Genomic DNA, 25,344 nt, shown 5'->3' with positions numbered 1-25,344 from the left:
CACACCCAAATTGACAAAATAAGACTGTTTGCCGACTTTGTCTCAAAAATGCCTTTAACTCCTTAAATAAGCACTTTTTTGAATTTTGGTACCAGTCTATTAGTTCTGTAGTATTTTTAGGAAACGTCCCAAATGAGTAGGACTGCAGACATTGCTGTCCTTGTAGATGCTGTTTAACCCTAAAACAGTTCATTAATTTTTTTTTTTTTATGCATACACAGGAGTTTTCTTCCTACTTGGCTTTCTCTGGGATTGTTCTGCACAATGCACAACTCTATGAGACATCACAGCTTGAGAACAGGAGGAACCAGGTATCCTGCTGTTGTTGTTGTTGTTGTTGTTGTTGTTTGACTCCTGAAAAATAAATAATCTGAATTACTTTTAAAATGTAGCTTTTAAACTTTGTGGCTTATGTTGTCACATGTCCAATTGGTTTAGGTGTTGTTAGATCTGGCCAGTCTTATTTTCGAAGAACAGCAGTCTTTGGAAGTCCTGCTGAGGAAGATCGCAGCCACCATCTTGTCTTTCATGCAGGCTCAGGAGTGCACTATATTCATTTCCGATGCTGAAACATTGGTAAGTACAAAAAACGAATATTTTCCTTTTTATAACCTAGCCTGTCAAAAGGATATTTCAACATTAGTGCATTTCTGGAAAGTTTCTAACAGATGTCGTATGGACGAGAAGACAAATTATCACGGTCCCTGACATTTTAATCTTGTCATATAATATGGTTTTAAATACTGGGCTGGCCTCCGCAGGCCTTTCTCACTTCTTTAGCTTTGAGCCTTCAGCCAAAAATACCTGCTTTTTAGCTGCTTTGATAATCCAGCTTGTCTAGTGTCACAGCTGATGAAATTACTGTATAACACAGTGTTCTCCACTTCTCAAAAATAAAAGGTGGTGGCAGGGGTATGAGGGCCACCTAGGCCCCCAATGGGGTCCAGGGGGACAAAGTCCCCCTGAAGCTGACAGATTTTGGGCTTTTTTGACAGTGAAACTGGCCAATAAATGGATAGGAAATGCTAAATCATTGTTAAAATCTCATTCATTCATTCATTCATTATCTCTAGCCGCTTTATCCTTCTACAGGGTCGCAGGCGAGCTGGAGCCTATCCCAGCTGACTATGGGCGAAAGGCGGGGTACACCCTGGACAAGTTGCCAGGTCATCACAGGGCTGACACATAGACACAGACAACCATTCACACTCACATTCACACCTACGCTCAATTTAGAGCCACCAGTTAACCTAACCTGCATGTCTTTGGACTGTGGGGGAAACCGGAGCACCCAGAGGAAACCCACGCGGACACGGGGAGAACATGCAAACTCCGCACAGAAAGGCCCTCGCCGGCCCCGGGGCTCGAACCCAGGACCTTCTTGCTGTGAGGCAACAGCGATAACCACTACACCACCGTGCCGCCCATTGTTAAAATCATTTTACAAAAAATTAACACATCCTTACTGTACATATCATCTTTATTGTCAATGTGAGACTCATTTGACATTTCAGTTGAGGCTGATGCGCATCCCTGAATTAATTTTCCGTGTGTGAAAAATACATGAACTTCCATGCATAAACAAAATACCCAATTACAATAAATGCATACATTTTTTACAATACGCATAATTAATGTTAATTGGGTGAAACCACTCCAGTCCACGCACGAGCTGGTGCGTGTGCCTGAGACTGGCGCTACAAAGCCACCCCGGACTCCGTAGTTCGGGTCCTTTGACCCAGGAACCCGGGAGTCCTGCAGTAAACAACCACAGGGAAGCAACGGGAAAATGCAGCTCTCGTTTACACAATCACAGATGCGTAAAATAAAAGACCTGAACTTAATGTGTGTGCGCTGTTACAGGATTACTGTAACTGTGTACGGTCAGAAAAGACGAGAGATAAGCGTAACCGTTGCACAATAACGCTACAAACACCCACAAAGTTATTTAGCTGCTGGCTAGCTGCAGCTTCCAGCATTACTATGTGTCAGTATAGTGTAATGTGGTGCGGTGTAGTGTAACGCAGGGATAGACCTCAATCTGCACAGCTCTGTGTCGCAATCTCCATGCAGCCGGCCGGATGGTTTTCTATTGCAATCGCGTGGCCACTTCAGGTTAGCCTGGGCCCGCCCATCCTAAGTGTGACGCAACACGGGGGCCTGTTGCGAACTTAGTCTGGCAAGGCAAGCTATCTCCAGCTCTTCCAAGCTCCCGAAAAATCGGGAGCCAATCAACTTTGAGCATCTCCAACGGCCCTGGGTAGAGGCGTGTTCAAGGCAGTGACGTAGTAGAACTGCGACCGGAAGCCATAGATTGTTTACAGAATCTATGCCGGAAGCGCTTCATTCACTAGAAACATTACAAACATGGAGCAGCGGCAAGCCTTTGACACAGCGGTAGATGCTGTATTGAAAGCATTCAACGGGAAGTTCTCATTGAAAACGGAGCAAAGAGCAGCCCTGGAGGTATTTATCTTCTTCCTGTTACTCAAGCAATTTCCGTCGCGTCACATACGTCAGAGGAAAGAGTGATGTGATTGGTTTAAGCTTCGTCACAGCCTTTTCTGGCTTCGACCAGTAGCAAACTGAGGCATTTCAGGGAGGCGGGTCAACCACGCGCTTTGGGAAACGGTTGGGCTTAATATCTTTGCCAGACCAAATGCTCGCAGAGCTTTGAAGTTGCGTTAGCCAGACTAACTTCAGGTAGCTCTGTATGCATTCGTTTAATGGTCTTCTGCGTGTTAAATAGTTGCAAAATTATAATAAAGTGAATACGATTTATTTGGTGTATACTGATGAAGTTACTTTTTTTTTTTTTGGCCAAGGGAAGGGTGACGGGCCAGAATTATAATGTGGCAGTGTGCCACTTTAAAAGCGCCCGTGGAGAACACTGTAACAATTATAGTACAATAAAAGAAAGAAACATTTTTCATGTGATTCAAAAGGTTAATTACTAGAATTAGTAGTGCATTTGAGGAAGAGAAATCACTAAATTACTCGACTCTGGACTCACAGGATCAAATTTGGGCATCTCTGCTCTACATTATTTTAAATGCACATGTGGCAGCGGGGGCGTGGTCAAGCATCGGTCTGTGACCGGAGGGCGGAGTCAGGGAAGGTAACTGGCAGAATCACTGCACCTGACGTTAATTAATGTGTTTGTGTGTCTTCCGCAGTGACCACGCCCTATTTAAGGAAAAGCTAAGTAAAAGAGTTTTGTGAACTCAGTTCTGGCCTGCCGTCCTTCTGTGCTCCACCCACCTACACGAACTGTCACAGTGGTGCCGAAACCCGGGAATGAGCACAGGACGGCAGGCCAGAACTGAGTTCACAAAACTCTTTTATTTAGCTTTTCAGCTTCTATATTCACTCTCACACACACACTCAGACACGCACACACATCAGTCGTCTGGTTGGGGAGAGAGCTCCCTCTGCTCTCGCTCTCTGTCCTTAAATAGGGCGCGGTCACTGGGGAAGACACACAAACACATTAATTAATGTCAGGTGCAGTGATTCTGCCACTTACCTTCCCTGACTCTGCCCTCCGGTCACAGACCGATGCTTGACCACGCCCCCGCTGCCACAGCACACTAATCTAAAATATGTCATTCTTACATGCACATCTCCTGACACAGTTCTTTCCTGTTTGTTATTGTAATCTAATACAATACCTATCAACCAAGTATAATATTTAAATTATATTGGCTGGCGCTGAGTGGTATATCAGATATCAATATCATGCTAGCTGAATGGAATATATCTGATGTACCAAGAAAAGTAGCCAGCCTATGTTATTATTATTATACATACACACTCTCTTTTCCAGTTTTTCGATGTCCGTTGGTATGTTTTTCTCTTGTAAATATGCATGAAGAATATCTAATGAAGTTTTGGTCGCCTTTCAGTTGTTCAGCGCATCGTTCTCTTGCCCAGCGAACAAAGAAATGCTTCTGCGCACGCGCAGCAGAAAACTTTCTCAGTGGATATTCGCATCAGCTCCGACGTGTGACGTCATGTTGTCTTGACAACCATGCAATATCGTGAACCATATTCAACGCTCATTCTCCATTGGGTAGAGTGATATAATGCACATAGGATAAGCGATATGCTAACAATATTGCATGCTATCAAAAAACCAAATGAATGAAACCCACTAGAAGGGAACAGAACACATGTTTTTATTCCATCCAAAAAGTGTCCTGTACGTATGATAATATCTAGTATTGTTAAACATCTGCTGAAAATATTTCTACCGATCGAGCACTATATGATGTAGAAAATATGCAGAATAACAACACACAGTTGAGAAAAAAGTCAGTGTACAGTTCTGTTTCATAATGCGAGGCAGTGCTGCGGATTTGGGTTGAGTTGTGCTGAGTGGAAGAGTGGCAGGCCAGTCCGTAGGCAACACTGGGTTCATTTATAGTAGAACCACGAGCAGAAAACAGCCTGAATCGCTTCCTTATTCAACACTGCCAAAGAGGCAATTACAGCGTACACACACACACACACACACATACGCACCAGTTTTAGCTGTTCAAAAACACATTAAAAAGTAAGAATTTTGATAAATCATTATATTTACCAGCAGTAAGTTCGAGATGTACTTTACATCCATTTGAAAATACTTTTAAGTAGTAAGTCCCTGTACAGAATACAGTAAGTTACTCATGTTGTCTGCAGTATTGTGAAAATTGTTTCTGACCTGCTACTTTTTTATTATTATTATTATTATTATTATTATTATTATTATTATTATTATTACGTGTGTTCTAGATAGTATGGCTAAAAACTGTCATAATACATCTTTATGAAATCCTGGATACTGGAAAAAAGTAGAAGTCAAAGTTACTTGAAGAATATTTCTGACTTGTAGAGGGATTGGTATACTCTGTATTTATGAGTAGCACGCTGTGTGAGCACAATCGCTATCAGGCACGTTAAAATGTAAATAACTTTTCTAGAATTTCACCAAAACTCATTGAATTTTCGGCATTGTAAGAGAACTCCCTAAAGTATTATTCAGCAAAACCCCAGAATGATAGCACAAATCTAGAATTTTTAACAGAATTTTAGTTCTTAAAATTTAACGTAATTATGGACATCACGTGTGACATTTACACCTGTGAAAAATCACTTTGAATGCTGTTTTGAAAGTTTTGATCAAATATTCTCTATAATAAAAAATCTCTTAAATATTATAAACACACAGTCTTTTAATGTATCAAAAAATAATTTTGATAAAGCAAGGAAATTCGGAAGAAAATTTGTTTTTTCTTTTGCTTGTTGTGCGCGTCACGCTACCAAAATCTAACTAACCCCTTCATGAACAATTCCAACTTTCATGGACTTGTAGCGCGAATAAACCTTTAAAAAATATATGTAATACTTCTCACCCAGTAAATTAGAATCCTGGTGATTTATATCCTCGTAGCTTCAGTAGATCTAGAGATTTAGTCAGTTTAGTAAATCCCAAACGCTGTGAAACACGCCAGCCATCTATGGTGAGAAGTGCTGCTGTAGTTGAGAAACTCTCATTTCTCCCGCTTCCAACTAACTCCGTGACCCATACCAAAATAACAATGTCACGCTTATCACTTAAGGATGATTTATGCCAAGTTTCACAGAAAAATACAGTGAAATAAACTTGCTAGAAGCATTTTTCAAAATCCCAAACATTATGAAACATTTCTTGTAGGGTTTCAGGTTACAAATTTCGAGAATAGAGAGATTGCGGTGCAAAAGTTTGCCACTAAACTCGCGAAAATACTCCATCCTAGCGAGTTTCACAACCGAACTAGGCTACGTGACAGTCCGTGACCACCTAGGAATGTTCTAGAAGGTACGCTTCTAGGCACGTGCGTTCGAGAAAGACGCCACATGAAGGTAGTAAAGGTAGTATTTTCACTGTCTTATGACGTTTTTGCTTGTTTTAACGCGATAAACAATGCATTATGGGTAATCATTAAAATGCTGATTTCAAGGTTAAAATGGGTAAAACCAACTAATTTATATAGATATTGTAAAAATTGTGCCTAATAGTTATTTCAGTACATAAAATCAAAACCTGAATTTTTTATTTTTTTCTCTATGTTACACCATTGTGCATCTATAGCATGATACTCATCACTGGAGAGTTATTGATGTGCTGCTAGACTTAGATTAGATTAGATTAGATTAGATTCACTTTATTCATCCCACATCGGGGAAATTCACGTGTTACGGTAGCAAGAAAATGTCAAACAGATAACATAAAACTGAAATAAAAATTAGACAAACGAAGGATTAAATACAGAGGGCTATTTGTATTATCTACCGTGAAAAAGTATAGAAAAATTGCCTTATTGAGAGGCTCGGAAAAAATTGCACATTATAAGTAGACTCTGTATATATACACACATATATACATAAATAATATTTATATATAAATATAAGTATGCATAAAAATAGTTTAGGGCCTATATTATTGCACATAATAATTGCGTCGATGAGAGATGGCATAGGTAGTAGTGGTGAAGTAGTGCAAATTAAACGACAAAACAGGTTATTGGTGCTACGTTACAAGTTGTGGATGTTATACAGTCTGACAGCAGTAGGTAGGCTTCATGACTTGAAGCAGTCATGAAGCCCTCAGCAGACCTGAAGTATGTAATATCTGTTGGTGGTTGTGGTTAGAGATGTGAGCTAAAGCCATACTTTCTGGGAGGTTGGACTAGAAGACAACATTTTCTAGCTTTGGATGATAGAACATGATTTCTTTTGATTATAGTCATCGATTTGTCTCAATAGTGTATGCAGATGTGGTATCATATAGGGCTGGGCAAAAAATCGATACGATTTAAAAATCGAGTGGGCACGTCAAATCGATTGATTTTTTAAGAAACTCAAGTTTTTAAGATTTTTTTAAAATCCCCTGTCCCCATACAGTTTATATTTCCAAGCGCACAGCGCACGCATTTCATTTTTACATTCGCCAAGACCCCTCGAGACTTTCCGTAATGCACTTCCTGCAGTGCGTTTCTCTCGTCCCCCAGTAACATCACATGCACAAACAAACATGGCGACAGAAACAGACAGCGAGAAAGAGGGGCTCCTGCCCAAAAAATGTCCCACAACGTCCGTAATTTGGAATTGGTATGGTTTTGCAGCATCTGATGAATGCCAAACAACACCTCGTTGTAAATTGTGTCTGAAAGCGGTTGTCGTGAGTGGTAGCAGCACGACCAATTTGTTTCAGCATTTGAAGCGAAAACATCCGGCAGAGTGGGAGAAATGCTGCCTTCTTCGACAAGAAGACTTTCCTAACACTAGCTCTAATGCTAACACTGTAAAGCAAACTACTCTCCTTCAAAGCTTTTCAAGCTGTGTACCATATGAAAAGAGCGGAGCAAGGTGGAAAGCAATCACAGATGCGATTACCTACTTTATAGCTACGGATATGCTTCCAATTTATTTGGTATAGACTGAAGCACTTATTTTTCTCAAAATAAATTTATATTTTGGAAATAAATTTACAGTGAATAGTTATTTCATTTTAAAATGGGGGGGCGCATCGAAACGAATCGAATCGTGAATCGAGTTTTTTATGAAAAAAACGAAGATTTTTTGGGGGGGGTGAATCGCCCAGCCCTAGTATCATATACAAATACGTTGCTTATTCATTGCAAAGCAAATAGTGTTTAGTGTGCTACAGTGTGCTCAGCTTTTAAAATGAAGGTTTAATAGAAAGGAGCTGGGCTTTTATTAGCCTAAACAGAAAGTTTTAGTGTCCTCATTCTCGTTTTATAAGGAAATGTCTTACTGTTTATGATATCATGCAAGTCAACGCAGAGGGCCACTTTTCACATGATATCTGATCAAAGTTGACATTTTGCTCTGCGTGTGGGAGGTCTGTTTTCCTCTGCGGTGGTCTCCTGCAGTGTCAACTCACTTGCTGAGAGAGATGTGTATTAGTGGTCCTGGAAGCTATGCGTCGGTAAGAAACCCACATACACGAATCAGGCTGATGCACCCAAGCCCAACGAGAGCCCTGCAGTTTGTCAGCTTGACACAAAGTTTTTGTAGGCCATTGGTACATTACCATTGTGCCGTTTAGCAGAGGAAAGCCTAGCTTACATTTGGTCTTCTCGTAGGACAGTGAGTTATAGCGAGTGTTATAAATAGAGGTCAACATTAGCTAAAACGGAGACGTTAGAAAATGAGTTATCGTAGGATACTTCCTCTTCAATTGAATCAGGTTTGTTTTATCCGGTTTTCATGGTCTCTTTAAATTTGGAAAAGACAGCTTTTTCGAAGCGAGTTCAGGTTTGCAGACAAGTCCCTATAAGGTAGTAACCATGTGTCCAGGAATGTTGAAATAAACTCAACTTCTGGCAGATCTTAGATAGTATATTACATTTGTTCTGTGTTTATTGTGGAGAGTCATTACAGGTTCTTCTGATACGCCTGCTTGACTAAAGCCATTTGTCTACAGCCATTTTACAAAATGATTTAAACGTTGAAAGCGGGAAATTTGAACCCCTCAATAAGCCACGTGGCTGCTTAAATACCACTATGGTAGATTAACACGGGTAGTCATGAGAGCCGAATAGGATTTTAAAAAGCCACAGAGACTGCTGTTTTTTCTTCTGTAAACGTTTGCCCAAGTTCACCTCAGCAAAGAGCGCCGTTATTATTGAATTCTGTCTTTTCTTGATGTCTCACAGAATGCTTTCTCCAGTGTGTTCCACATGGAGTACGAAGACCTAGCCGGATCTATGGACTTCCCTAACAGGTAAAAAGTTCAAACACAAGATTATTGTTTTCTTGTGTACTTACTGGTGTTACAAATAAAGATTTGGATTCAGTGTTGCAGGTAGAGCAGAAGGAGATGAAAGAATCGCTATGTACAGTTCATTGCAAAGTTTTGGGACAAAAAGACAAATATTTTAACCAACAAGACAATCAGTTGAGATTAACAAGTCCTCCTTGATTATTTTCACAATGATGGTTTATATATATATATATATATATATATATATATATATATATATATATACACACACACACACACACACACACAGTGGGGCAAAAAAGTATTTAGTCAGCCACCAATTGTGCAAGTTCTCCCACTTAAAAAGATGAGAGAGGCCTGTAATTTTCATCATAGGTACACTTCAACTATGAGAGACAGAATGGGGGGAAAGAATCCAGGAAATCACATTGTAGGATTTTTAATGAATTAATTGGTAAATTCCTCGGTAAAATAAGTATATGGTCACCTACAAACAAGCAAGATTTCTGGCTCTCACAGACCTGTAACAACTTCTTTAAGAGGCTCCTCTGTCCTCCACTCGTTACCTGTATTAATGGCACCTGTTTGAACTCGTTATCAGTATAAAAGACATGTGTCCACAACCTCAAACAGTCACACTCCAAACTCCACTATGGCCAAGACCAAAGAGCTGTCAAAGGACACCAGAAACAAAATTGTAGACCTGCACCAGGCTGGGAAGACTGAATCTGCAATAGGTAAGCAGCTTGGTGTGAAGAAATCAACTGTGGGAGCAATTATTAGAAAATGGAAGACATACAAGACCACTGATAATCTCCCTCGATCTGGGGCTCCACGCAAGATCTCACCCCGTGGGGTCAAAATGATCACAAGAACGGTGAGCAAAAATCCCAGAACCACACGGGGGGGCCTAGTGAATGACCTGCAGAGAGCTGGGACCAAAGTAACAAAGGCTACCATCAGTAACACACTACGCTGCCAGGGACTCAAATCCTGCAGTGCCAGACGTGTCCCCCTGCTTAAGCCAGTACATGTCCAGGCCCGTCTGAAGTTTGCTAGAGAGCATTTGGATGATCCAGAAGAGGATTGGGAGAATGTCATATGGTCAGATGAAACCAAAATAGAACTTTTTGGTAAAAACTCAACTTGTCGTGTTTGGAGGAGAAAGAATGCTGAGTTGCATCCAAAGAACACCATACCTACTGTGAAGCATGGGGGTGGAAACATCATGCTTTGGGGCTGTTTTTCTGTAAAGGGACCAGGACGACTGATCCGTGTAAAGGAAAGAGTGAATGAGGCCATGTATCGTGAGATTTTGAGTGAAAACCTCCTTCCATCAGCAAGGGCATTGAAGATGAAACGTGGCTGGGTCTTTCAGCATGACAATGATCCCAAACACACCGCCCGGGCAACGGAGTGGCTTCGTAAGAAGCATTTCAAGGTCCTGGAGTGGCCTAGCCAGTCTCCAGATCTCAACCCCATAGAAAATCTTTGGAGGGAGTTGAAAGTCCATGTTGCCAGCGACAGCCCCAAAACATCACTGCTCTAGAGGAGATCTGCATGGAGGAATGGGCCAAAATACCAGCAACAGTGTGTGAAAACCTTGTGAAGACTTACAGAAAACGTTTGACCTCTGTCACTGCCAACAAAAGGTATATAACAAAGTATTGAGATGAACTTTTGTTATTGACCAAATACTTATTTTCCACCATAATTTGCAAATAAATTCTTTAAAAATCAGACAGTGTGATTTTCTGGATTTTTTTTTCTTATTCTGTCTCTCATAGTTGAAGTGTACTGTAATACTCCCTACGTGTGGGTGGAGCACTGAGGACGGCAGGACAGAGATCAGGTTTGCAAAATGGCTTTATTGCCACACTTTTCAGTGAACAATCTTATATGGGCTAGACAGACAGACACACACAGCCAGCGCCTAGTCCGGAGATCAGCCCCTCTGCTCTCACTCTCCCTCCTTAAATAGGGCGCTGTCACTGGGAAGACACACACAAACACAGGTTAATTGTTCTCAGGTGTCGTGATTCTGCCACTTACCTTCCCTGACTCCGCCCTCCTGTCACAGACCGGTGCTTGACCACGCCCCCGCTGCCACATACCCCCACCGCCCGACTCAGGCCGGGCGGCCGTCCGGCCTGCAGCCGACTCCCCCCCCCCCTTGACGGGAGAGGAAGTCCGCCACGACCATCTGCGCCCCCGGCCTGTGGACCACCTTGAAATTAAAGGGTTGGAGCGCCAGATACCAACGGGTGATCCGCGCGTTGGCATCTTTCATGCGGTGGAGCCACTGGAGGGGCGCGTGGTCCGAACAGAGGGTGAAAGGGCGCCCCAGTAGGTAGTACCGGAGGGCAAGAACCGCCCACTTGATGGCCAGACACTCCTTCTCTATGGTGCTGTAGCGCCCCTCACGCACCGACAGCTTCCTGCTGATATACAGGACAGGGCGGTCCTCCCCCTCCACCTCCTGGGACAAAACCGCCCCCAGCCCCCTGTCCGACGCATCGGTCTGCAACACAAAGGGGAGAGAAAAGTCAGGGGAGTGTAGAAGTGGCCCCCCACACAGTGCAGCCTTTACCTCTGAGAAAGCCCGCTGGCACTGCTCCGTCCACTGGACCGGATCTGGTGCCCCCTTTTTAGTGAGATCAGTCAGCGGGCTGGTGACGTCCGAATAATTAGGTATAAACCTACGATAATAGCCAGCCAGCCCCAGGAACTGTCTCACCCCCTTTTTGGTCTTGGGCCTCGGGCAGGCCGCAATTGCTGCCGTCTTATTAATTTGGGGACGCACCTGCCCGTTGCCCAAGTGGAAGCCCAGGTACCGTACTTCCACCCGCCCAATCGCACACTTCTTTGGGTTGGCTGTGAGCCCCGCTCGCCTCAGCGACCTAAGGACGGCCCTCAGATGTTCAAGGTGCCGCTGCCAGTCATTGCTATAGATGATGATGTCATCTAAATATGCTGCCGCATACGTGGCGTGAGGGCGGAGGACTCTGTCCATCAGCCGCTGAAATGTCGCAGGCGCCCCAAACAGCCCAAACGGAAGGGTGACGAATTGGTGTAAACCAAACGGTGTGGAAAAGGCCGTTTTTTCTCGGGATAGTGGAGTCAAGGGGATCTGCCAATATCCCTTCGTCAAATCCAGTGTCGAATAAAATCGAGCAGTGCCGAGTCGATCGAGCAGCTCATCAATACGAGGCATTGGGTATGCGTCGAATTTAGACACCGCGTTGACTTTTCTATAGTCCACACAGAACCGGACCGACCCGTCGGCCTTGGGTACCAAGACCACCGGGCTGCTCCAGTCACTGTGGGACTCCTCGACGATGCCCATTTCGAGCATGGTCTGAAGTTCTTCCCGAACCACCTTTTTTTTGTGTTCGGGTAGCCTGTAAGGGCGTCTACGCACTACCACCCCCGGGGGTGTCTCTATGTGGTGCTCTATGAGGTTAGTGCGACCGGGCAGGGGCGAGAACACATCCGAAAACTCGGTCTGCAACTGGGCGACCTCCGTGAGTTGGGTCGGGGAGAGGTGGTCTCCACAGGGGACCGGAGAGGTACGTGATGCCAATGTTCCTTTTTGAACCTCCGGCCCCAGCTCCGCCTTCTCCGGAACTACCGACACCAACGCCACGGGGACCTCCTCGTTCCAGAGTTTAAGCAGATTGAGGTGGTAAATCTGTAGCGCCCCACCCCTGTCCGTTCGCCTCACCTCATAGTCGACATCCCCGACTCGCCGTGTGACCTCAAAGGGTCCTTGCCACTTGGCGATCAATTTGGAGCTCGACGTGGGCAACAGTACGAGTACCTTATCTCCCGGAGTGAACTCTCTAAGGCGCGTACCCTTGTTGTACAGGCGGGCTTGCCGTTCCTGGGCCTGCCGCAAATTCTCCTGAGTTAGGTGGGTGAGCGTGTGGAGTTTTGCGCGCAGGTCCATAACGTACTGAATTTCATTCTTACTTTGTGAAGGTCCCTCCTCCCAATTTTCCCGCAGCACGTCCAGGATGCCGCGCGGCTTACGCCCATATAATAACTCAAACAGGGAGAACCCCGTGGAGGCTTGGGGGACCTCTCGCACTGAGAACAGCAAGGGTTCGAGCCACTTATCCCAATTACGTGCGTCCTCACTTACGAATTTTTTAATAATATTTTTGAGGGTGCGGTTGAATCGTTCTACCAAACCGTCCGTTTGTGGGTGATACACGCTGGTGCGGATCGGCTTAATCCCCAATAACCCATACAGTTCGCGCAGTGTCCGTGACATAAACGTAGTGCCTTGATCAGTCAGAATCTCTTTCGGGATTCCAACTCGGGAGATGACGCGGAAGAGTGCCTCTGCAATACTGCGTGCTGAGATATTGCGCAGAGGCACTGCTTCTGGGTATCGCGTTGCATAGTCCACCAGAACTAATATAAAGCGGTACCCTCGTGCTGACCGATCTAATGGCCCGACGAGATCCATCCCAATTCTCTCAAACGGGGTCTCGATTAACGGTAGAGGGCGCAAAGGCGCTTTTGGAATGGCCGCTGGGTTTACTAACTGGCATTCGCGGCATGCCGTACACCACCTACGGACATCGCCGCGAATCCCCGGCCAATAGAATCGGGCCATTATTCGGGCTAGTGTTTTATCCTGCCCCAAGTGTCCAGCCATGGGATTAAAGTGAGCCGCCTGGAATACCAATTCCCGGCGGCTTTTCGGAATTAAAAGCTGCGTGACTCGCTCTTTAGTTTGAGTGTCCTGCGTCACTCGGTATAATCTATCCTTCATAATAGCGAAGTAGGGGAAGGACGGGGTGGCGTTCGGCGGGAGCGTTTGACCATCGATTACTCTCACTTGGTCAAACGCATGCCGCAGAGTCTCGTCTCGCGACTGCTCTAACGGGAAATCCGCGAGGGATTCCCCAATAGAGAGAGGAGGAGCCGGCGGCTCCTCACTCTGACGCGGAGATGACGTAGACGGCTCTGTGACAGCTGCTCCCGCCAAAGCGACACCGGGACCTCCCCCTGTCAAATGGCAGGACCCACTCTCGACTAGGCGTGTCATTAAACCCCGAAATCCCGGCCAATCAGTCCCCAAAATTAAAGAGTGGGTAAGGCGAGGATTAACCGCCGCCTTCACTATAAATTTTTCCCCTCTGAAAATAATGTGGACCGACACCAAAGGGTAGCTGTGAACATCCCCGTGCACACATAACACCTTCACCCCTTGTGCTCCCCCCAATGCCTCGTTTTGAACCAGGCTTTGGCGAATTGAGGTCTGATTACAACCAGAATCCACCAACGCCTGATATGTAGCCCCTTGGATACTCACCGGTATGCGATACGCTCCGGCCCGATCGAGGGCGGCCTCTGGCGCGTCGGGGATCCGAACCACCGCGCCCACTTCCATTGCTGTGCACTGCTGATGAAGGTGGCCCGGCTCCCCGCAGCGCCAGCAAACCGGCCCGGGCTTTCCCTCTGCACCGGTGATCTGGGGCTCACTCACCTGAGGTGGGGGAGAGACAGACACAGAAGGGAGAAACGGGAGGGCACCGCGGGTGCGGCGGGCCGGCTGGGGTGGAGCCGGCCCCCGCCTCCGCGGTGGGGGAATGGGGCGAGGACGGGACACAGGAGGAGAGGGAGAGAGAGAAGAGGAGAGAAGAGACGATGCCATCTGCTGTCCTGCCGCCGGGACAGCCGCCAGATGATCCTCCGCCAGCTCAACTGCCTGATCCAGCGACGCCGGGCGGTGGCACTGGACCCACTCCGCGGTTCCGGCTGGTAAGCGGGCGACGAACTGTTCCAGTACCACCTGGTCGACGATTCCCTCGGCGTCGCGATTGTTGGCCCTCAGCCACTGCCAGCAGGCGTCCCGGAGCTGCTGGCCAAACGCGAACGGCCGGCCAACTTCCTCCAGTCGCAGCGCGCGGAAGCGCTGGCGCTGTTGCTCTGGGGTGCGCCCCACGCGCTGGAGGACGGCCCGGCGGAGGTCCGCGTAGGCCAGCCGGCGGTCGGCGGGGAGCTGTAGCGCGGCCAGCTGTGCCTCTCCCGTGAGCAGGGGGAGGAGGCGCCGCGCGCTGCTCCATCGGCCACCCCGAGGCTTCGGCGACCTGTTCGAACAACGTGATGAACGCCTCGGGGTCGTCCTGCGGGCCCATCTTGGTGACGATGAGGGGAGACGGGCCCGCGGCCGGAGCGCTGGTGGACCCCGCCGACGCGAGGAGATGCCGGAACGCCTCGCGGTCTTCCTGCTGGGCCAGCACCAGGGCTTCGAAGCGCTGCTCCTGCTCCTTTCGGAGCGTGACGAGTGCCTGGTGCTGGCTTTGCTGAGCCGTGGCGAGGGCGTGGACCAGATCGGCGAACGGGGAGGATTCCATGGGGCTGCTGATTTGGTGCTCCACGTCCCGGGTTTCGGCACCACTGTAATACTCCCTACGTGTGGGTGGAGCACTGAGGACGGCAGGACAGAGATCAGGTTTGCAAAATGGCTTTATTGCCACACTTTTCAGTGAACAATCTTATATGGGCTAGACAGACAGACACACACAGCCAGCGCCTAGTCCGGAGATCAGCCCCTCTGCTCTCACTCTCCCTCCTTAAATAGGGCGCTGTCACTGGGAAGACACACACAAACACAGGTTAATTGTTCTCAGGTGTCACAGACCGGTGCTTGACCACGCCCCCGCTGCCACATGTACCTATGATGAAAATTATAGGCCTCTCTCATCTTTTTAAGTGGGAGAACTTGCACAATTGGTGACTGACTAAATACTTTTTTGCCCCACTATGTGTGTGTATATATATATATATATATATATATATATATATATATATATATATATATATATATCAGGGCTTTACATTAGCACCCGCCCACCCGCCAAATACGGGTAAAATTCGGCTTTGGCGGGTAATAACTTTAGTCTCACTAGCCACTTTGGTGGGTGGTTTATTCTGTGGTATGACAATATATTTTAATTGTAGTTTTCTCTGAAGGCATCTGATATAATAAATGCATTGCAATGTAATATTGCGCGCCTACAACTCCCATGAGCACCTGCATAAACATTCTGACAACATGTTAGAATTGTTTAGAACGTTCGTTAACGTCTCAGTTAAAATCAATGATACGGTAACCTGCGGTTAATGAACGAAGCAACAAAGTTGCTGACGACTGACAAGCGCACTATGTGGCGGCATATAGCTGGAGTTTCAAACCCTGCTGTTCAGGGAAAAAGGGGCAGAGATGATCAGGGCCAGAGCAGCATTTTAAAATCACCGAGGTCCGTGATGCGCAAAGCGCGCGCCGAAAAATGTTCGACATATTTAAATGAGAGGGGTGAATTACACATCATACAAGAGATCTATTCCTGAAATTACTTTTAATGGTGTTTGAACTGAATATCATCAGTTTTGAAAAAAAAAATCATGTATGTGGCAAGAGTAAGAATAATTTAAGCTTGTTTAATGGTTTGATCTGGCCCAAGCAATGAGGACAAAAGATACCCTAACCATGTAGCCTATGGAACCTGGCATCCGTTACACCTACACACAAAAAAAAATAATAATTCTGGGGAAAAAAATCAGTATACACCACCATGTTTTAGGCAAAGTTATCCAAGGCAAACATAAGTTGAAACTTTCCACTCTATTGCTTTGGCTTATTGAATGATTTATTTTTAAAATCACAAACAAGGCAGGCTACAACTGCACTGCTTCAAAAATGTAAATTTAACAGCTTGATGAAAGTGCGCTGATGGTTACCATGGAAACCCCGTGTCTCCTGCACTGCATTCCTCCCCTGAGTCGCGCACTCATTCGCTTTTGTGTTCTTGGTCTCAGAGCCGCGCGCACCAAACACACACAGAAGACAGAATCAGCGTGTAACATCATTAACAATGCACTTTTTATGGAGACGTTTTAATGTTATTCTTTATTTTTTTATCCAGTTGAATATTTAGCGTACAAATGTATTTTCAGCTCTTAAAAATGACTGAGGTCCGGACCTCGGGGGCCTCATAGCTGGCTACGGCCATGGAGATGGAACAAGACGCAAATAGGAAGATAAGACAGTTCAATGACAAATGGAAGTTCGGGCGAGATCGGCTAGTTCATAGCAAAACCGAAAATACCATGTACTGCGAAGACTGTAGAAAGTCTGGCAAAGACAGGCACCAGTAATTTTAAACTCGAAACTATAAAGGACCACGAAAAGTCAAATGCACACATCGGCAGTATAACATCAAAACAGGCGAAGACGGCTGGTTCACTACAGGACAGCATTGCTTTCAAGTCCCTGGTTGTCATGAAGTCGGCTGAGCTGGAGAGGATGGAGCTGCTGTTTAGAAATGTTCACGCGATTGGAAAGAAGTTGATCCCGCCCCAGCTATCAACTTACGGCCTGCTGGAAGCCTCGGGTCACGAAGACCATTTTTCATGGACCATTCAGACTCATCTGATGATGAATGTAATGAGGACATTTAATGTCTCTCTCTACACATGTTCTCACACACACACACTTAATAGATAATACATAATATACATAATACTTGATAATACACAATACTTGCATATCAAAACATCAAATGTTTTTCAATGATAAATGTTTTGAATTGGACTTTTAATTTTAGAATCAGTTCAGTTGTACTGAATGTTATTTTTCATATTATACGATATTTCATATTGTAAGGGGCTTGAATTTGAGTTCAATAAACAGAATACTCTGTTTATATTTTTGTCTGAATTGGTTGCATGTTTTCATATAGGGAGCTACCTTAACAGCACTGAATACTTGAGTGCTACTGTAGAGATGCATTATACACTGCCATTCATAATTAAATCTAGATCTTCCAAACTTTAACGTATCATGGTGAAGAAAAAAACTGCGATTTCCTGGCAACAAAATTGTGGCTAGTGATAAGGCTGAATGGCTAGTGACTCGGGAAAACCACTAGCCACAGTGGCCGGTGAGCTAAAAAGTTAATGTAAAGCCTTTATAGTCTCAGAAACTGGGTACTGTGGGGGAACCCCAATAAATATACTCACAGTCAATAAACTATACGGTTTTGAATGGTGATGGTTTTAATTTGAAATAAAATGATGAAAGAAATAATACAGATAAAACTAAATCTTTGATGTGAATATTCAGAATTTGGCAAAAATTCTGCAAATTTGTGGAAAAATGGAGGCTTGATCTGGGACATGATAAATGGTTGACTACATCGCATTCCCTTAAAAAGGTTGTAGTCCACTGAAAAGTCTACAGTTATCACTAATTGTATTTTAAGTTGTAACTTTATACACCTAAGGATTGGTGCGCTCACAGAATAATCATAACCGTAATAAAACATCATGCAAAATATTTGATCACCGTTGTAACTCCGTTTTCCGCAGACCCAAAACCAATACGATCGTGTGTTTTGATCTAAATGGAAAGCCTCAGGGTCAAGGTCACTACCTCACCAAAAATAGTAACTTAAAATCACTACGCCATATAAACATTTAGTTATAAATCTGCGATTTTGTTTTTTAAAATGAAAGCTGAAAGTTAGGTATAGAGTATGTTTCTTACAGAATATGTTACGATGGTAGCTGGTCTTGTATGAATTTCTGAGCTATAAAATGAGTTGTGGTCTATTTTTTACTGTAGCGTGTTATTTGTGTGCGGGGAAGGACACACATTAACAGTGTGCATGTGTAGAATGGAATTTTCCACTCCAACAGTTAGAAGTTGATCGTGCTTCCATTTGCGGGCTCTCTGTTACGCGAGTGATCTGTTCGGATGTTATCACTGAAAAGGTGAGTTTTGACAGTTTTATTTTGTTTTAGTCTTGCAGTATAAGGCAATAGAATGTTTCTTTTTCATCTTACTTTCATATTTCGTAGTGTTTGCGTATTTATGGCCAATATTTTGCAACCATGGTCAATTTAGATCGAACTTTTGATAGAATCTACGGCCAGTCATTTTGCTCCGCCCTCGCCTCGCGCTCCGTCCGGTGCGGTAGTGATGTCCCGTTGCTCGTGTGCTGCAGCAGAGACCCGCGCGACCTTCAGCCGGTACAGTCGCTGTTCTTTTACCACCGCCGTTATTCTCATCTTTCCGGTGTGTTCTTGATTTTTCCATTGTGTCCTATTTCGCCATATCAAATACCCAAAATGTATCATATTATTCATATTTAAGTGAATAATCAATTCAGTCATCATAACTTGGCATTTTTAACCCAAGCAATCAAAAAGAGGAAATTTATTCAATATTTTCACTCATCTGTGAAGGAGGAGCTTTAATTCTTCATGATGGAGTTATTCTATATGTAAATCAATTTTACAAAAACATTTGAATTGTAATCAAAAAAATTTTCCACAGTAGAGGCCAGATAAAGCAAGATGCTATCCTTATTCTTATTAAACATGACAAAAGAAACATTGAGTGTTAGGTAAATGCAAAAAAAATAGTAAAATTAGAAAATTTATTTTTTGACCACAATGTCCCAAATGAGAGACCAGTTTCTGAGACGGACCCATATAGGTAGTCGTCAACTTATGACTGCGTTTGGTTACAATTGACCGGTCGTAAACCGATCTGGTCGTAAGTCGGCCTGTGTTAAATGAACGTAAGTATATTGTGATGTGTAGTGATATTGTAATCATCTTAAAGTCTTATTTTATAAACATTTTCTTATTTCATTACCTTGGCTCATTATTTGGTTTAAGTCAAACACTGCATACTCAGGGGTGAAAGTAACTTTTATTTTATGCCGGTATATTATTTTGAGTCATAGTGCGCGTGCGCACAGCGCGTGCTGAAAAATACACCTAATTATTTATTATTGTCTACTTATCAAGCATTCACTAGGACTTCTTATCACTCAGTAGTACTAGTATAGTACTTTTTTATCACACTATCACTCTTTCATCCACCTGTATCAGTTTTTGATTATAAATAAATTGCAAACAGATCATTTCAACAACACAATCGTTTTAATTACATTTTTTTAGCTGAACAGTTGAAAACTAACTTTTCATTTTGGACACAGAACAGTGTAACAGAACAGAAAAGTGAAAGTTACTTTGATTACCAGCTGCGCACGTTATAGCACAAGATCTGGTTAAGCTGTGCGCGCGCTGTAGCTCGCTCATTGTTTGTCCAGCGAAACACTGCACACATAATAGAAGAGGCTGGATGCAGTGTTGCCAGATTGGGTGGTTTTAAGTGCATTTTGGCAGGTTTTGAACATATTTTGGGCTGGAAACCATCAGCAGTATCTGGCAACACTGGCTGGATGCTGGGCGCTGCCGGGAGCTGGGGCAGAAACTGTCGTACGCTCAGCTAGCTCAGCTGGGAAACGGTCGTAAAGTCGATCAGTCGTAAGTCGCATAGGTCGTAAGTCGACGACTACCTGTATATACAGTGGTCAAACTTCTGCTCATGACAGTGTAGGAGTTTAACAGTACAGAGTATCAAATTGTTTTATTTGAGGTGATGCTTTCGATTTGATACGTCTGCACATCGAACAACACGTTCAATATGCTGCATAATAAAGTAGGCTGTTTATCATAAAATGCTGTTCCGAGTACCTGAAGTGAAATAAGGCTTTAAACCTGATTAAGCGCACACTCACTCCTCTGAAAAAGTCATTTCCACTTTAGCGTGCTGAATCTGCCAAACGTGTGCAATACACCTGCACTAATACTGCAAACATACCGTATGGCACACTCACATGCCAAACTCCCTGCCACCTTCAGGCAGGCTTTCCTCGCCTCTATCCAGGTTAAAGAAATCAGAGTCTGACTTGATCACACAAACTCTGTCATTAAGTTTCAGTTACAGTGCTTTTATAATGTTGAACGTTTTAATGAGTCGAAAATTGAAACTCCATGCACATATTCAGCCAATGCTTATTTTTGCTTTATTGAAAATATATAGTATTGAGACACCAGTGTTGTATTGCATCACATGGAAGTAAAATTTCTTGTTTCCTTATACTCCCAGGTATAAGACATTAATAGGGAAAAAATCTAAGTATCAGTTTAATTTTTTCTTTATGAATATAATAAGAATAATGGGCGGCACGGTGGTGTAGTGGTTAGCGCTGTCGCCTCACAGCAAGAAGGTCCGGTTCGAGCCCCGTGGCCGACGAGGGCCTTTCTGTGTGGAGTTTGCATGTTCTCCCCGTGTCCGCGTGGGTTTCCTCCGGGTGCTCCGGTTTCCCCCACAGTCCAAAGACATGCAGGTTAGGTTAACTGGTGACTCTAAATTGAGTGTAGGTGTGAATGTGAGTGTGAATGGTTGTCTGTGTCTATGTGTCAGCCCTGTGATGACCTGGCGACTTGTCCAGGGTGTACCCCGCCTTTCGCCCGTAGTTAGCTGGGATAGGCTCCAGCTTGCCTGCGACCCTGTAGAACAGGATAAAGCGGCTAGAGATAATGAGATGAGATGAGAAGTTAGATTTATATAGCGCCTTTCTCAAACTCAAGGTCACTTTACATTGGTCAGAGAAAACACACAAAAAAAGTTGCTAAAGAGTGGTGAGTTTATGCACTGGTGGAGAAATGTTCATGAAACAGAAAGGTTTTGAGATGAGATTTGAAGAAAGGAAGAGAAGAGCAGTCACGGAGGGGTTGAGGAAGGGAATTCCAGAGCTTGGGGGCCATGGCATTGAAGGACCTGCCACCCAGGGTAGCGAGTCTAGTGCGAGGAACAGCAAGGAGATTATAGCTAGAGGATCTGAGATGGAGTATAAGGGGTCGGGAGAATACAGATGTAAAAAGGAGCAAGGTTATGGAGAGCTTTGAAGGTGAGTAGTCTCATCTCATCTCATTATCTCTAGCCGCTTTATCCTGTTCTACAGGGTCGCAGGCAAGCTGGAGCCTATCCCAGCTGACTACGGGCGAAAGGCGGGGTACACCCTGGACAAGTCGCCAGGTCATCACAGGGCTGACACATAGACACAGACAACCATTCACACTCACATTCACACCTACAGTCAATTTAGAGTCACCAATTAACCTAACCTGCATGTCTTTGGACTGTGGGGGAAACCGGAGCACCCGGAGGAAACCCACGCGGACACGGGGAGAACATGCAAACTCCACACAGAAAGGCCCTCGCCGGCCACGGGGCTCGAACCCAGACCTTCTTGCTGTGAGGCGACAGCGCTAACCACTACACCACCATGCCGCCAAGGTGAGTAGTATGATTTTATATTTAATTCTGGACAGAACAGGTAGCCAGTGAAGCTGAGAAAGAATGGGGGTGGTATGAGCAGATGGTTTGGTATGGGTGAGGAGTTTGAGTCGAATAACCAGTATTTTACTGGACTTTCCTAACAGGTAAAAAGTTAGGAAACTAAAAGTAAACTTCTTACTTTTTACTTCCATCCTTAAATAAAGATGCATTTTCCTTTTTTATCCCCCGCTGGCCGAAAGGCCCGAAGGGGAATTATGTCATGGCGATGTCCGTCCGTCCCAGGAAGGGTGCTCACCTTCTGAAATCAACTTACTTCACAATTTTTGGAGGAATTTCACGAAACTTGGCAGGATTCTTTCGTATATGTTGCTAGTATGCATATTGTAGTTTTGTTCATTTCAGTCACATTTTACCAGAGTTGTGGCCCTTGATTAACAACCTTGTACTTTGACAATTTCATGAAGGTGTGCTCGCCTTCTGACATCAACTCCTCTCACAATTTTTGGACAAATTTCTCGAAGCTTGGCAAAAGGCCTTGTTATATGACGGTAATACGCATATTGCGATTTAATTTCGTTTGTGAAAAATTTTGCCAGAGTTTTGACCCTTGATTAAATAACTTTTACTTTGACAATTTCACGAGGGTGTACGTTCTTCTGAAATCAGCTCCTCTCACAATTTGTGGAGGAATTTCACCAAACTTGTCAAAAGGCTTTGTTATATGAAATTTTGTTTCGTATATTAAAATTTCGTTTAATTTGGGCAAATTTTACCAGAGTTATGCCCTTGATTATTAACAAACGTGTACTTTGGCAGTTTCATCAAGGTGTGCTTGCTTTCTGAAATCAACTTCCCTCACAATTTTTATTATCCTCCGCTGGCCAAAAGGTTCGAAGGGGGATTATGTCGTGGAGCGGTCCGTCCGTCCATCCCGGGAAGGGTACTCACCACAGGCGATTGCTCTAAGACAACGAGGGAGGCTCAGCCTCCTCTAAAAATGACAAACATCGTGTAGGATGAATTGCGCTAGGCTTATGTTATAGCCGACCTTATAACATTCCTATTTCAGATCCAGAATCATAGAAATATATGTGCTCAACCCAACTACAGTGCAAAATCATTCCGTTATAACTTTCCCCAGTTCGCCTAATGTGCGCGTGAGTTTTTCCCCCTCGTGACAGCGCGATGCAGCGCAGCCTCAGTGGACTTCAATGACATTTGGGAGCTATGCGCTTTTCAATCTCAAAATGCAAGACGATTATTGGACAAATACTGCGAAAACGCCCGCCCACCCGACTCCCAGCCTCAGTGGACTTCAATGGCATTTGGGAGCTATGCGCTTTTCAATATCAAAATGCAAGACGATTATTGGACAAATACTGTGAAAACGCCCGCCCCACGGACTCCCAGCCTCACAGTGGGAGGGACATGGCAAAGCTTTCCGCGAGGAGACTGGTGATTGGTGAAAGCGGCCGGATATTTTCTTTGATTGACAGCTCGTTTCAAATATAGACAGGCAGCGGTGAATTTCAGTTCAGTTCCATGTGGATTCGCAAGTGCTGTGGTGTATTGTAAGAGATCAGCTTACATTTCGATTTCATTCATTACATACGGTTTCTACCAGCTTTTTTAGTTTGTATATATTTTCATTGTAAATAAAGTGTAAATATAGTGTTGTCAAGTTTGCTATCTTAGTTCCAGAAATTTCGTTTATTTGAGTGACTGAACTTGAACTTGAGGGGGCTAGTCAGCTAGCAAGAAAGCTGCGCACGGATGCCAAGCATTGCTGATTTAATTTTGGCGAAGCCATTTGCCAGTCTTCCTTTCGAGGAAAAAATTAAAATTAAAGAGCAGGGTAGACCAACGCCTCAAATTGACTTGGTGAAAAAGGTAGGGAATAATACTCGTTCCTTTCAGCTCTCCTGGTACGAGAAAGTGAATTGGCTAACAGCAAGTGACCCACATCAACAACAGTAAATAGGCTACTTTAGTAATATGTCATGGATGGACCAAAAATATAGAATCTATTTAAAATGTTTATGCTGAGTATATTATATTGGAATATATATTTCTCTGGATATGAATTAAACACAGCTACAATTTGGAAAACATTTTTAAACAAAAACGCAGCCGAGAACATTTCACACTACAGACCTGGATTAAAAGTGAAGGGTTATCAAAATTGTCAATAAAACATTTCTCAGTCAAAATAAGTAAAATATAGGGAAAGTGTCATTGAATGAAATGTGTGGCACCCAGCTCTATGTTTGGCTCCCCAAGGTCAGTGCTTGTGCCTATTCCAGAACACTCTGCTGTTACTGCTGAGGTTCCTGACAAAGAGCTGCTTTCAATAATGATCAATTTTTAAACAACATGCCACAATTTTAAAATATAAAATGTTAAAATATACCCCCCCAACACCACCATCATGTATATTGGACAGTAGGCTAATGGGCCTAAAGAACCTGTTATTTCACAGTTTGTGACCCTGCCAACAATTAGCCAGATCAGAGGCAAGAGTATGGGCAAAATTGATGTGTTTTTTCTTTTAAAATCTGGAAATGTCGTAACCGACCAGCCTCCCCGTTTGAAAGACTACCAGCCGCCACTGGTACTCACCTTCTGAAATCAACTACTCTTACAGTTTTTGGAGGAATTTCATGAAACTTGACAGGATTATTTGGTATATGTTGGCAATACACGTATTGCAATTCTGTTCAATTCAGTCGCATTTTACCAGAGTTATAGCATCGTTGCCAGCGGGGGATATTGTGCTGTCAGAGCACTCTCGTTCACTCAAAAACCATGGATATCTTGCTGCCTTTTTTTTTAAACCATGGTCATGACAATTCTGACTTGTTTTAGAGAAAATGTTCTGTGCCAAAACATTTCATGATGGAATGGTATTAGCCTGGCTAAAGTACATGAGTTCTTTCTAAGTGCCTTTGACAGGTGCTTAATCAAATCTGTTTAGGTAAACCTGTTTCAGTGGAAGGCTTTTCTTTCTTTTGGAAACTTTCTGAGGATTTTACTGAAGCATGTTCCCAAACTACATGTTGATGGCTGTTTTTTTCCCTTCTTCTTTTTAAATTTTTTTATTTTTTGTTTATGTTGGAACTCCATAAAAGCCACAAGCCTATTTTTACAAATATTACGCACACATGTGGCTCGTAATCTACGATGTGAAATCAACAATGTAGTAATCATTTAGTAAGTCACGTAGTATAAACACTCAAGTATTGTTTCACATTGAAAAAGAACAGAATATTTTTTCATTAAAACTTAATGAATACAGTGTTTTGTTTTTTTTGTCAGAGACACACTAGCGTTGGATTCTGCAAAATGGCTAATCACAAATAGACTCATTTTTATTTTACACTGTCAGATGAAG

At 43.9% G+C, this 25,344-nt stretch overlaps 1 protein-coding gene across 4 annotated transcripts in view; it reads left to right on the top strand.

The window, feature by feature from the left end:
• Positions 1-25,344, top strand: part of pde5ab (phosphodiesterase 5A, cGMP-specific, b) — a 133,440-nt gene that overhangs the window by 63,800 nt on the left and 44,296 nt on the right. For all 4 annotated transcript variants that reach the window (XM_060933485.1, XM_060933478.1, XM_060933468.1 and 1 more), the window contains exons 5-7: positions 222-311; positions 439-576; positions 8,706-8,773. In XM_060933485.1, coding sequence (XP_060789468.1) covers positions 222-311; positions 439-576; positions 8,706-8,773 — 296 coding nt within the window. The remainder of the gene's footprint in view (positions 1-221; positions 312-438; positions 577-8,705; positions 8,774-25,344) is intronic.

Source organism: Neoarius graeffei, chromosome 1, assembly GCF_027579695.1.
Source record: "Neoarius graeffei isolate fNeoGra1 chromosome 1, fNeoGra1.pri, whole genome shotgun sequence".
Taxonomy (NCBI): Eukaryota; Metazoa; Chordata; class Actinopteri; order Siluriformes; family Ariidae; genus Neoarius; species Neoarius graeffei.
Note: the sequence above shows the minus strand (reverse complement) of the source record. Positions and strands in the feature narration are given on the sequence as shown.